At 43.7% G+C, this 14,092-nt stretch overlaps 1 protein-coding gene across 1 annotated transcript in view; it reads right to left on the bottom strand.

The window, feature by feature from the left end:
* The window catches only part of ATE1 (arginyltransferase 1), a 163,219-nt gene that overhangs the window by 81,278 nt on the left and 67,849 nt on the right, over nt 1-14,092 (bottom strand). The window contains exon 10 of the mRNA XM_007936824.2: nt 8,448-8,547. Within this exon, the coding sequence (XP_007935015.1) occupies nt 8,448-8,547 (100 nt within the window). The remainder of the gene's footprint in view (nt 1-8,447; nt 8,548-14,092) is intronic.

The following is a 14,092-nucleotide window of genomic DNA, read 5'->3' as shown; positions in this document are numbered from 1 at the left end:
AATAATAATAAAAAAGAATTGCCTTGTAGACCCAAGTCAGAGTGGTAAATGAGAAGCCTTATAAAGTGGAATTCTCAGAGTCAAATGGGCATGACTCTGGGTTTGTGCATATGGAAACTAAGCGACTGCCAAAACTCTCACACCAAGCACTCAGAAACTGCTCAGCTCGGCTCCGCTCAGGACATGAGTCTGCACAGCTCAGCAGAGAATGAAGTATGATTTCCCTGCCTACACCATGTGTTCCAGCCATCCACTGCTGAGTAGCAAACCACTCCAAAACTGACTGGCCTAAAACAACAATCATTTATTACTCCTCATGATCCTGTGAGTTGGCTAGATCTCAGCTGGATGGCTCTTTTGCTGACTGTGCTGGGCTCAACCATGAGGTATTCAGTGAGGAACTGGGTTGAGTTTGGAATATCTAAGATGGCTTCAGGCCTCTCCAAGATGGCCTCTCTCTCCAACAGGGCTGGGCCTTTATCATGACGTCTGGCTTTAAAAACAGAGGAAGCAAGAGCTGCCAGTCCTCTTAAGGCCTAAGCCCTGAAGTCTCAGACAGTTATTCATGATGTCCTATGATTAGTCACTGAAAGCTGTTAAGGCCAACCCAAACTCAAAGCAAGGAAAATACACTCCATCTCCTGATGGGTAGACCAGCACGCATGTACAAAGATGAAAGGGACTGCGGGTAGCCACCTTTGGACACCACCTACTTAAAGCATCAATCCCCTAGTCGTACTCATTATTGTAGCATGTCTTTCTGATGGCTCATTACCCAATAAACACAACAACGCAACACACTGCCGTCGAGTCAGATCCGACTCAGGTTTCCGAGTCGACCTCTCCTTGGGTTCCAAAGTGGTATCACTAAGGAAGTAGATCGCCCAACTTTCCTTCCATGGAGTGGCTGGTGGATTTGAAGTGCCAGCCTTCTGGTTAGCAGTCAAATGCCTTATGCGCTGCTACCGCAACGCCTCATTACCCAATAAGAGTAAATAATAAAGAAAGACTAAAAATAATAAAACTCTGTGTGCGTGTGTGCATCTCAGACACGCTGTTAAATATTTTAATCTGCTTACTTCATATAACAAACGTATCATTTGGTGAGGATTGTGACTTTACATATCCAAATCTACCAACGAAAGTTCAAATGAAACCATTATCTAGGTACTAGATCTAGGCCACCTGACACCACTTTATGGACTCACTGCATTGTCACTATCTACCACCTCCCTCCATGGAGTACCAGGCTTGACAGATGGTTCTTTCTTAGTTACTAAAAATAGTCCTACTTTAAAATGTAGAACTTAAAATATACGCAGAAGTATACAAAATATAAAATATATGTATCTTTAATACCAAAGAAAAAATACTTTGTATCAATTTGTAATGTAGCAAAAATATACTATTACTAATGCTTTAAACAGTTACTTATATTCTAGGAAAAAGGATATAATTTTAATTATAATTGTAGTTACAAGCTAAATTTACCCCCACTCCATGCTGAAAGTGAGAGATTGCAGAATAGCACGTAATTCATTTTTGTCAGTTATTTTCTGTTGGTCACTAGTTCTAGATCTTCAACTTGTAATGAGAAGTATCCATGCTTGGGCCAACATCTCCCTTACAATTTTGAACACCACATTTTCTGACTGAAAAGTCCTGTTTTTATAACCAGATGTGCTACTGCTTTATAACAGAGTGTTGTCAATTGCTCAAAATATAAACAAACTCCTCAACGTGAATCAAAATCTCTTTACTCCTCAGTTACCTGAAATGACTTATCCTCACTTATAGTTCAATGGACACTATTTTCTTAAACTAGCAACATAAAGATTAATAAAATTAACATGTTCTTGACCACAAAAGTGTTCAAACCACCATGCCAGGAAAATGCTGGCTTTATGAAATTAATTTAATATTAAAAAATTTTAGCATTCTTATCACACAAATTCACTAACCTACACGCTTTCAGCATTGTCTCCCAAAAGAATATATAATATTAAGACAATATATTGGGAGAAATGTGGTTTTATTTGATGGTTCAATTTAGTCCCAGATCTTCTTACTACTCCAAGTTCCCCTCCCTCACCACAATGCTCCTTTTATAGGATTCAACAGTGTTTCCAAATTCCCAACAGAAAATTCATTTTGGGGATTTGGAAATAAAAATCGGAATTCCCAAATTCGTAAGATATTCTTCAAATGCTTCCGATATTCTTCAGACTCTTTACTCATCGTTGCAGGTATCTTAAAACTTACTTGTAAGTAAGACACTTTCAGTTTAGTATTCAGAAAGACCTGCTGCTCCCAGCAGAGCGCTAAACACTGGCAAATGCCAGCGAACGCTGTGAGGTACAAGCTCAGTAAGGCAACAGCTGGCTCTCCTGACCACGTGGGGGCACTGCACAGAATCAGGAGCGGCAACTGCCGGTTTAGGGAGTCACGCGGCTTCCCAAACCTGTTTTATCTCGGAACACCATGCACAGATAGGACTCCTGACTTGTGTCAGGTATATATTGTATATAAAATGATTAATATTTATTTTATTTACATCATTACCGGCAGACACACTCAGTAACACAGCAACAGTGGCTGGCTGGCTTGTGGCTGCTCCACCCTCCACACACCCGTTCTGGTGCCTGGAGATGTCAGCCTCAGCTGTTAGCTCCACGTGCCAGAGTTCCCTGCTCTGGGTCTCGACTTGATGTCAGTGGATTCCTTCGAACCAATAACATTTTTATATTGATGACTGTGGTATAGTAAATTACTTTGTGTGGCTTTTCTACCCATAAGTCTTTGTAAACTCCAAGGTGGGATTTTCTATGAGCAACTGAGGAGCTCCTGATTGCTGAAGGTGTCCACCTGGAGTATTTCTGTTGGGCGTGGCACAAAACAATGTTCTGGGAGGTGCCCACTCTCTCAGGTGCTTAGAGTTCTGATGCTATAATTGGCTAGTTTGACCACCCTGCCGGGTTCAAAAAGGAGGCCTCCTGGAGGCAGAACTCTCTGACTGCTGGTTGAGGAAGACGTGCTGCCGAAAGAGACACGCGCCCCTGAAAGAGACAGGCGTTGCTGGGAAAGAGACGCAAGAGACACGCATTGCTGAGTGAGACACCGAGGGACCAGTGCTGCTGGGAAAGAGACTGTGAGAGACTGTTGGCCGAGGGACGGTGGGCTGGGAGAGAGACTGAGCATTTTTCTTGAACTTGAGTTGTAGCCTGGTGCTTCCCTAATAAACCCCATAATCTGTGAGTTCTGTGTGGCCACTGCAGTGAATTATCGAACCCAGGAGAGAGGTGGTGGGTGCCTTGGGAGGAACGGTTGGTGAAAGGGCTGAAGGGAGGCAGCATGTCTGGCCTTGCAGTAATAGGCCTTGGGTTACTGCTGGTAATCCTGCCTTCCCCTTGTAGGGTTAGAGGAGGTCAGAACATGTGGCCTCCTTGCCGTTTTTGCAATGACTAAACTTCATTCTTATGGGAGAATACTTCTCCCTAATTTCTTGATTTTTCAACCCAGTTTTCTCAGGATTCGTGATTTAGAAAAACATAAAATCCTTGAGAAATACCAGGAAGTGATGTTTTCCAGGTTTTCATTTCAGGAGACCAATCTGCTTTTGAAGTTATGTCTATCAGCTTACACGTGGTTCCAATGCAGCAACTGTGTTTGACCAAAGCTCTACCGGTCCCCTACGCTCTTCTGGAGACGCAGTGACTTCTATTCTAAACACAGGTATGATGTGGCCTTCATCTCTTGAGACCATGAATCACTCTGAATCACCTATCCTTATCCCTCAGGAAACAGAAATTTTTTGCAGTTGCAAAAACTGAGCCTGGCTGTAGTTAAGTAAATTTTCCAAACTGTTACATCCTCCTGCGTCCCTACCTCCCTACCTCCCTTGGCTATGAGAGCACTTTGGAGCACTCTGGGAGGTCCTGTCAGAGCTCTCATCATGCCTGTTACAGCTCTCTGTGCATCTGTTACCAAGGATACCGTCTTTGAAAAGTAGACGCTGTCCTGTCATCCTCAATAAGTATCAGTTAAGTAAACGAGGGAGTTTCTCACAAGCCTACGTCCTTGTCAACTCCTGGCATTAGTATTCTCAGCTCTCAATTCAACAAGTGTCTCCTAAGTACCAAATGTCTGCTCTGTGCCAGGAACACTGTTAGGCACCTGGGAGACCTGAAGAAGAAGACAAACATCACCACATCCTCATGGAATCCACACACAGGAGACCCACTTGGAGAACTGGAGGGCAAGGAATGGAGAATTCTAGGGGAGCTGGGGGGAGGGGTCAAATCAGTCGTAGCGTCAAGTACGAATTCTGGAGAAAATGGCCCTTAGGCTGAGACCTGAGTGACGAGGAGTTTGGAGGTATGGGTGGTGGGTAGAGAGGAAGAATGACAAGTGCATGGTAAGCCTCAGGTGAGAAGACCCAAGAGCGAGAGTGTGGGCTGGGGGCCACGTAGCAGCACCACGTTCTAGGCCATGGACAACAACATGCAGGTACGTACTTCCTCAATATCAGTGACCGTGAATTTAACACACAGAAAATAACAACTTTAAAACATGAAAATAACCACCTTCCCAGCTCCTTATGAGCCTCTCAGAGGTTAAAACAAATCACAAAGGGGTTCTCAATCCTGAGTTCACATTCGAAAGTCCTGAGAGTTCAAAAATAATCTGATGCTCATGACTGACTATAGACCAACTAAGCACCATCTCCAAGTGCAGGAGTCAAGTGTCGGTATTTTTAAACAGCAAAGTTTATGACCACGACGCAGTGGACAGCAACCTCAAAGCTCAGCAGTGCTGCACTCCCGGCGACTCCCTCGGGTTCTTCTGGAAATGTCCCTGCTCCCTGACTTCCTCTCGTCATTCACATCGTAGCCGAAGCTGACATGACTCCTCAGAGAGGCCTTCCCTGACCACCCAACCCAAAGCTGCTGCACCCAGGCAATGCCTCCCCATCACAGCACGTGTCCCTTGCTGACAGCGGCCCTGCTTCCTAGATCCTTCAGAGGAACGCGAGTTCCCTGAGACCGGGGGTCTTGCTGTTTTGTTCACAGCCGTGTCTCCAGTAAGTATTTCATGAAAGAAAGAAGAATGTAGGCCAGGAGGCAAGCGAACATGGGGCTGCCACCCAGGCACGGGGATAGAGAAGAGTCACATTCTGAAGCTACCATTCGGATGGATTCAGATCAGATGTGATCAAGCCCAATTAAACAGCATGGAGGACGTTTTAAAAAACCTTAACCAAAAACGAGGTATGAGCCAGACTTCCACTTTCCAAGCTGAGCTCTATCTAGGGAGAAGACTACAGAACATCAAATGTTTAGGCTGGACGAGAGTCAGCAAGGTCTGAGTTAAAAGTCTCATGAAGAGGAAAGGGGGGATTAGGCGCAACCTCTCCACTAACCACAGGGAAAGAAGAGACACCTTTACCTACAGAGCAACTGACAGGTTAGCTTCCAAACCAAACCCGACCTGTAGCCATCAAGTTCATTCCAATGCACGCAGGACAGAGGAGAACTGCCTCACAGGGTTCCAAGGGGGTAAGTCGTTACAGAAGCAGACTGCCTCATCTCTCTTCCATAGAGCAGCTGGTGGGTTCAAACCACTGAACCTTCGGTTAGCAGCCAAATGCTTTAACCACTGTGCCACCAAAGCTCCTCAGAATTTACCTGAAGCATAAGACAAGGTGTACCAAAGGAAAGGTGACTTGAGAGCGGCCACTAAAGATGCGAGTTACAAATCAGATCTCAGCAAGTTTCCAGACTGGTATAAACATACTTCCGTGGAGATGGCTCACAAACAATTCTGACATAAAGGAAAATGAACACGCAGGATAGCCAGGTTTGAGTCCCATAACTATCACAGTATCTTCAGCCCTTGAATTTCTCCCAGTGAACTGACTGAGACCTGTTGTTGGGTGCCAGTGAGTCCGTGTTGACCCACAGTGACCCCACGTGAGAGAGCAGAACTGCTAATAGGGTTTTCTAGGCTGTAACCCTGATAGGAGCAGATCACCAAGTCACCTATCACCAGCCTTCAGTCAGCAGCCGAACGCTTACCTGCTGCATCACAAACTCCAAAACACCCAACTCATAGCCAGAGGTGATTCCAGCTCACAGTGATCCCCGTCGGGTTTCCAAGCTGTGAAACTTTACAGAAGCAGACTGCCTCTTCGTTCTTCTGTGGAGTGGCTGGTGGGTTTGAACCACCAAACTTCTAGTTAGCAGCCAAATGCCTTAACCACTACACCGCCCAATTTAGAGCTAGTATCACTGAAATTAGCTAGGAGAAAACACCAGTAAAAACAGTACCAAGTAAGTATTTATGATGAAACCGATGTTACATGTTCATGCTTTTTCCTTCTGTATAAAACTATTCAAGTAAATTAGTAATTTAGATATAAAGGAAATTTTTGAAGATCAAATTCAGAAGTTATCTACAAGGCCACCTAGATATGACTCAAAAGAGAACCTCTGAATGCCAGGAAGAAACTCGACCAGACCAGCTGGGTCGCCCACAGAAAGCCAGTGGGTGGCATGGTAGCATCCGTCCCTCCAGGTCAGGTCTCCGACTCCTGACAGTGGAATCCCACTTCCCCAGCCAGTCAGCACTCAATCTCAAAGCTCTGGAACATTCCAGATGATTCCCACATTTCCTTAATTGCCAAGGCATGGAATTATTGCTTTGTAAGAAAAAGCAAGAGGGCCATTTACGGACTACAGAGATTTCAGAGACACAGATGCAGTGCAGGGACCTATCTGGACCCTAATTCAAATAAAGAGACTGTAATAAGGATTATGAGACAACTGGGGAAATGTGAATATTGACTAAGTATCAGAAATATTACTAATACTTTTTTAGGTGTGATGCTGGCACTGTAATTATGTTCTCCAAGTTCTCGTATTTTTTAGAAATACGTACTAAAATAATTACAGGTGAAATGTCATCCTGAACATGTTCCATAATAATTCAAGAGGCAGTGGAGGTTGCACGAGTGAGGAAACAGATTAAAGGTGCTGTCAACTGGGGCAGCTGGCAATGGGTATGCAGGCATCCAGTAACACTTTTGTCTTCAGTTTGAAGTTTTAAAATTTCTGTAATTTAGAAAGATCCTGTTTACACCTACGAACATATTTATCCTCTTTGATTTATATACATCCTGTGCTCTAGCCTTAACACCCTCAGTGACTCCCAACTGCCTGAACCCCTTCAAGCACTTTTCAAGGCCCCACCAGGTCCTCTGGTCATCCTCTTTGCCACGAGTACAGCCTGGGCTCCATCCCTATGAGCCCTTAAGTCACGAACGTGCTTCCCCATCACACCACCCCACACTCTTTTCTTGAGCATCAGCTTCCTTTTGGTTAAATCCAATTTTTTATAAACCCTTTTCCCTGCCATCCAGTGTGGGGCACTTCCTCCTATACCACTTATCAGACCACTATGCTGACAGATTTTAAATGTAAAATGCCCCTAGTCTTCATCTGGGTCCCAAGTCTGTTCAGTGGAAGATTCATGTTTTCATCTTGTGGCATCTTCAGGGCTGTGCTGAGTGCTGGGGACAGTGCTTGGCTGTTGCGATGACAGCAGCTGGAACACGGGGTCTACTCCTCATTGTTCTGTACTCTCTGAAGTCTTTACAGTAGGCAACACATACTTAGGAAACATTGCAGAGTTTCATCACTACGGAGATTTAAGAGACACAAACTCAATGCATGGAGTCATGAAAGGTGAATCCTCTTTTATAGGGAAATTCTTTTATTTACATCACCCCGTAACAGGATGGCTTCCAAGAGCAATGAAGACCACGGCACCCACTACAGGAGCTCAAAGACAAGAAAGAGATTTCCCTATTAACTCAGTCATCCCTCCTTCAACATTCCATGTCCTGTGCCCTGAGATAAAAATGTTAAGAGTCGTTTTTCTACAATGAAAACCTTATAAATATTAGCAAATACTGTATTGCTGGAAACATCTCATTGCCGCGTACAGAGCACCAGGTTTTCTGGACTGTGATGGGTGCAAGGGAAGCAAGATGGAACTGATGGCAGGAGAAGGAAGAGGGTTAAGATGCACACAGAGAAGGTGGGCTTCCCAGTGGGCCTCCTGCAGCCACCCAGGAACGTGAAGGAAACAGGCCTGCCTGAAAATTCTAGACCATCTAGAGTGTCTATACATTTATTCAGTTTCTGCCGATTAAGTCATCAAACATGTATTTATTAAGTGCCTACGTGTCAGGCATTGTTCTAGGCAATGAACATACAAGGTCCTATAAAAAGTTTAAGACCCATTTAAAATTGATAATAATTATGATCTACATTAGAAACATACCAGTAAGTTACACTGACACGATAAGGAACTATGAAACACCAAGGCACTAATTTTCATCACTTCAATTCAGAGCAGAAGCACGTGTGAAATAAAATCAATGTTACCTTGTATTTCATTTTGGGACAGGAATGAATGTAGAAACCCATGTAATAGTAGCTGAGTGGAAGCACTTTCTCATGAAGTTGCTTAGTGAAAGCAATTTCTCTGCCAAAAGGGAAAAAAAAAAAAATAAAGACAAAGGTACGTTTAATTCTGTTTCCAATATTCAAATAACTCTGTAATTTTATGACAAATATTTGATGACATCTGATATTAGGCTATTAAAAAAATACAACTGTTGAAAGAAAATCAATTTAAAAACGTGTTAAGATGATTTTCACTAAAGAGATACCAATAAAATTCTGTATTACTTGGAACAAATGCATCTAAGTTCCAGCTTTTACACTTCATTGAGCCAAGTAGCTGATCTAAAATTCAAATAGCCTAACATTAACGGGATCCACTTAATGCAGTTTCTTGTTATTATTCATTATGCCCTGGAGGTCTCAAGGAACCTAGGCTTACTAGGTTAAAAACAGTACTGCAAACTTCAGAAACTAAAGGAAAAAACTTTCAGGAATAAACTATTACAGAATAATTATTATCACAGCCATTTATAGGCATATACTTTCAGCTGTGTGTGTGCTGCACAGCTCTTCCTATATCCAACTGCAACTTTAATATTTTTTTCTTTCTAGAGAGGAAGGAGGAGGAGCTCTGGTGGCGTAGTACCTAAGGCACTTGACTGCTAACCAGAAGGCTGGGGTTCAAACCCACCAGCCACTCCTCAGAAGGAAGGTTGGGCAATCCTACTTCCATAGTGATACTGCCCCGGAAACTCAAGGAGGGTTGCTATGAGTCGGGGCCGACTCGACGGCAAATAACAACAACAAGAGAGGAAGGAGCTCTGGTAGCATAGTGGGTGAGACATTTGGCTGCTAACCAGAAGGTTAGTGGTTTGAACCACTAAGCAGAAGGTTAGTGGTTCAAACCCACCAGCTGCTCTGCAAGAGGAAGATGAGGCAATTTACTTCCATAAAGATTTATAGCCTTGGAAACCCAATGGGGGTCACTATGAGTCGGAATTGACTTGATGGCAGTGGGTTTGGTGGTTTTTTTTTTAAAACTAGAGAGGGGGAAATTCCCGTTATCGCAGCACTTTTTCTGTCAGCAAAGGTGAGGACTATCTAGTAAGGATCGTCAGCATCTTCCGTGTAATGCCTATGCTTGCATTTAACTCATATCCAAACACATGTGGGCACAGAACCACGTCCTACCACCCAGACGACCGACTGGCTGTATTTGGCTGTCAGAAGCAAAACTTCAGTATATTTCTAAAGTATGAGGGAAACAGTTTGCTTTGTTATTATCTGTCTTGATTTTGTGTTTGTTCCTTGAACTTTTTCATGTTTGTATTTTCGTAGCAATGGACGCTTGGAATTCAAGGAGAAATTCATATATTTTATTGAATATTCTGTACATTTTGCAACACAAAATGATCAAGGCCAAGGAAGACACTGGGAGAAGCACAAAAGTTAAAGGCAACAAAGATTAGTACTATGACAAACACAATCCTGCAATAACAGTAACAACAACAATCTATGAGTGGATACACAGACACACAAGCTGAACAGGGCAGGAGGGCAGATGGGACTACACCGGTGAAAATGTATATAGATATAGATATAGATATAGATATAGATATATAGATATATGAGCTCTGGTAGCATAATGCTTAAGGCACTTGACTGCTAACCAGAAGGCTGGCTGTTCAAATCCACCAGCCACTCCTCAGAAGGAAGATGGGGCAATCTACTTCTGCAGTGATACTGCCTCGGAAACCCAAGGAGGGGTCGCTATGAGTTGGGTCCGACTCAACAGCACGTAACAACAACAACAACACACACACACACACACACATACAGGTTTGACAGGTGATATTTCTACATATGTGTTTATACAGCAGAGTATACAGTGGGCAAAGTTAAGAAAACTTCTTGGCCATGACCAAACACCTTGAGGCAATGAGCCATTGGGCCTTGGGGCTCAGGCCCACAGTCTCAGGGACTCTAAGGGCAACGGGCCTGAGATAACACAGTCCACGAAAACAATGTTCTACATTCTACCTTGGTGAGTAGCGACTGTGGTCTTAAAAGCTTGCGAGCATGGCATCTAAGATACAACTACTAGTCTCTTCCAGTGGTTCAGTGAATTACCTGGTATGGCTTTTCTACCCATAGTCTTTGTAATTCCCACCAGATTACTGGGTGGGACCATGCAAAGAAGGTGTGTAGAACTCTGATGCTGGGATTGGTTAGTTTTGTCACTCTGCCAGGCTTAAAATGAGGCTTCCTAGAGGCAGAGGGGGATCTCACTGCCATCAAGAGAGAGGAGCTGGAGGTGGAGTGGAGCGAATCCTTGGACCCAAGATCCCTGCGCTGGGTCTCCTTGGATCCTCAATGGAGACACCCCGACTAAGAGACTGTCATAGTGGAACCAAGAGGCATGAGCCAGAGCGGTGGGCTTACCTGGCCCACGGAGTGAGAAAGCTGGGTGCCCTGGGGCAGGAGGCTCGCCGATGGTGTGGGATGCACCTGGGTGTTCCTATCAGCAGAACTGAAAAAGCTTTGTGACACTTGTCCAAGCAGGGCAGAGGCCAGGCCGAGAGGCCAAGGGTCAGAGAAGCAAGTCTAAGGGCACAGCAGTAGGGAGACTATCCTGGTCAAAGAATTGTATCCTAAATGCATTCCTGAACCTGAACTATAGCCTGTAACTTCCCAATAAACCCCATAATCCCGAGTACAGTCTGTGAGTTGTGTGTGGCCACTGCAATGAATTACTGAACCCAGCAGAGAACTATTGAGTGTCATGGGAGGGATGGTTGATGTCAGAACTTGAAAAGCCCATAGAGTGGCTACATGTTTGGCCTCGTAGGAACAAGCCTTGGGCTGCTGATGGTGATTCTGTCTTCCTCTTGTGAAGTTAGAAGTCGGAAGATGCCGCCTCCCTGACCTTTCTGCATTCCCCATCCAGAGAAAAGAAGAGTAAAGAAAATTAAAGACACATGGAAACAATTAGTCCAAAGGGCTAATGGACCCTGTGAACCCCAGTTTCCAGAGCTCTGAGACCAGAAGAACGAGATGGTGCCCAGCTACCACTGCTGACTGCTCTGAAAGGGATCACAATAGGAGGTCCCAAACAGCGTGGGAAGAAAATGTGCAACAAAACTCAAATCACAAAAAAAAAAGACCAGGTTTACGGGCCTGATAGAGATTGATCAAACTCCCAAGACTATGGCTGTTAGAGATCAAGCCTGGAATCGAACTCCCTCCACGGCTCACCTTTCGGGCCTATAAGATGAACAGTATCATCAGAGAAATACACACTCATTAGAACACTCGCCCATACAAGATCAAAAGGGCAGCATTTGCCCACGGGCAAAGCTAAGAAGACAGGAGGGGACAGGAAAGAAGGCAAAGGACAATGGTGAACACAGAGAAGTAGGAAGACTGCTGTTACACCGTGGGGACTGCAATGACAAAATAAAATGTGCATGAATTTTTGAATGGAAAAACAATTTGCTATGTAAACTTTCACCCAAATCAAAATTGAAAAAAATTACATTTTTGAAGAGTTGCTCTCCTAAAAATTCTTCTTGAACATATTTCTAAAATCAAACAGACTAAACAATATTAGGCTACTGTAGAATAAATCCTACTACTCCTAGGTTCCAACTGAGGAAAAGACTGCACCAACTCAAACAAATCGACTCTAATAAAAAGCCTGGGCCACAATGGTGTTCCTTCCCCTGGGTCCTACCTTTCTCAGTTACAGTCGTGCTAAAATAGTACCCTGTTCTATTTCAATCCTTTTAAATGCATTGAGGGGGCTTTGGTGGCATAGGTCGTAAGGCACTTGACTGCTAACCAGCAGTTGGCGGTTCAAACACACCAGCCACTCCTTGGAAGGAAGACTGGACGATCTACTTCCGTAGAGATACCGCCTCAGAAACCCAAGGAGGGTTCGCTGTGAGTCAGAGATGACTTGATGGCACATAACAACAAATGCATTGAGCAATATTTATGATCTAATATATGTCATTATTCAGGAAATTGTGTGGACTTAAATATAATATGTATTGCACAACTTTTTAAAAATTTCTCTATAAACGTCAATTATATCAACTTGATGGTGTTTTTTTAAGTCTTGTGTATGTTTACTGATTTTCCATACATTTCTTATAAATCTAATATTGAAGAAGGAATAGTTGAAATTTTCAACTATAACTGTCGATTTCTCCATTTCTCCCTTGAAATCTATGAGTTTTGGTTAAAAGATTGTTACATTTAGGATCTTTATAAATTAATAAATTGACTTTTTTCATTAAAAATACCAAAAATCAAAAACAAAACCTAGCATGACTCTGACCACTTCTCACCACCTCCCTTCAGATACACCAGCTACAGTAGCCTTCCGACTAACTTTCCTGTTTCCCCTTTCGCCCCTTCAAAATCCCCCCAGAGTAGTTCAAGTGGTCACTGCCAATGGTGATGAGAGTGGGTGACCTCCCCACGCCCCCTTCACTGGGTGGGTATCACCCTTAAGTAAAACCCAGGCTCCCTTCAAGTCCGGTCCGCCCCCCACACCTCATGCTGCCTGCCTCTATGCCCCCCAGCGTAGCTCTCTGTGAGCTGGCCTCTAAGACCTTTGGTTGGCTCCGGGCACTGGGTCTTGCCACACGTTTCCCTGGACTTCTACCTTCACATTTCTACAGGACTCTCTTTTTCTTTCCTCTCCCCCCAGTGCCGTCTGTTCAGAGCTCTTTCCTGACTACCCTCTAAAGCACAGGCCCCGATCATCATTGCTGACTCTGTTTTCCTAACAGCTCTATGGAGTATCTAAAATGATGTTGCTGGTTTTCTAACTCACTGTCTTCTTTGACAAAGCTCGAAACACTGTCTCGTTCTCATCTATGAACGGTGCCGGGACCCATAACTTGTGCTCAACAAACGTATGCTAAATTAATTACCTTTCAAATATTGATCTTGCTGAAATATATAAATAAAAGCCATGTTCATGATGCCCAATTCAAGCACTATTTTTAATCTGCAGATTAGATGCCATACAGATGTAAAACTTTACAGTGACTGTTGGACTACTGAAGAAACTCAGGAAAAACTACCTACACAGGTTTCAATGGAACACATCACAATCAACAATGGAATTTGCAACTTGTAAGCAACTTGTCCCAATTTTGCTTCAAAATGTCAATCTCCCAGCAGGCAGCCTTTCTTCTTCAACCCTCTCATTCTCCAGGGCCCTGCGAGGAGGGACTGCAAGGCAAGGGTAATCTCCTCACCGCAGCTGGCAGCCCTCCCGCAATCAGGTCTCTGCTGCGGCCTCAGAGCTCCCCAGCGACAGGATTTTCAGGAGACATGCCAAGCGATCAACAGAACTCTTTCTACTTGTGCTGGGAATTGATTGTTTACTGCCTCAAGTGCAGCAGACTTCTAAACCACGTCTTAGTTTATTGAGCCATGACATAATATTTCATACATAAGCTGGGTTTATTATATAGGAAATAAATATCATTCTTAACATTTATCTGCAAAGTCTAGAAAAGTCTACAGCTACATACTGGAAAGTCAAAGATTTAAAAAGAAAACAGCAATAATTTCAAAGTATTGGATGTATCTTTTTTTTTTTTTTT

The sequence above is a fragment of the Orycteropus afer genome, unplaced genomic scaffold (assembly GCF_000298275.1).
Source record: "Orycteropus afer afer isolate SDZICR_OR568_19922 unplaced genomic scaffold, OryAfe1.0 scaffold00038, whole genome shotgun sequence".
In the NCBI taxonomy this organism is placed as follows: Eukaryota; Metazoa; Chordata; class Mammalia; order Tubulidentata; family Orycteropodidae; genus Orycteropus; species Orycteropus afer.
Note: the sequence above shows the minus strand (reverse complement) of the source record. Positions and strands in the feature narration are given on the sequence as shown.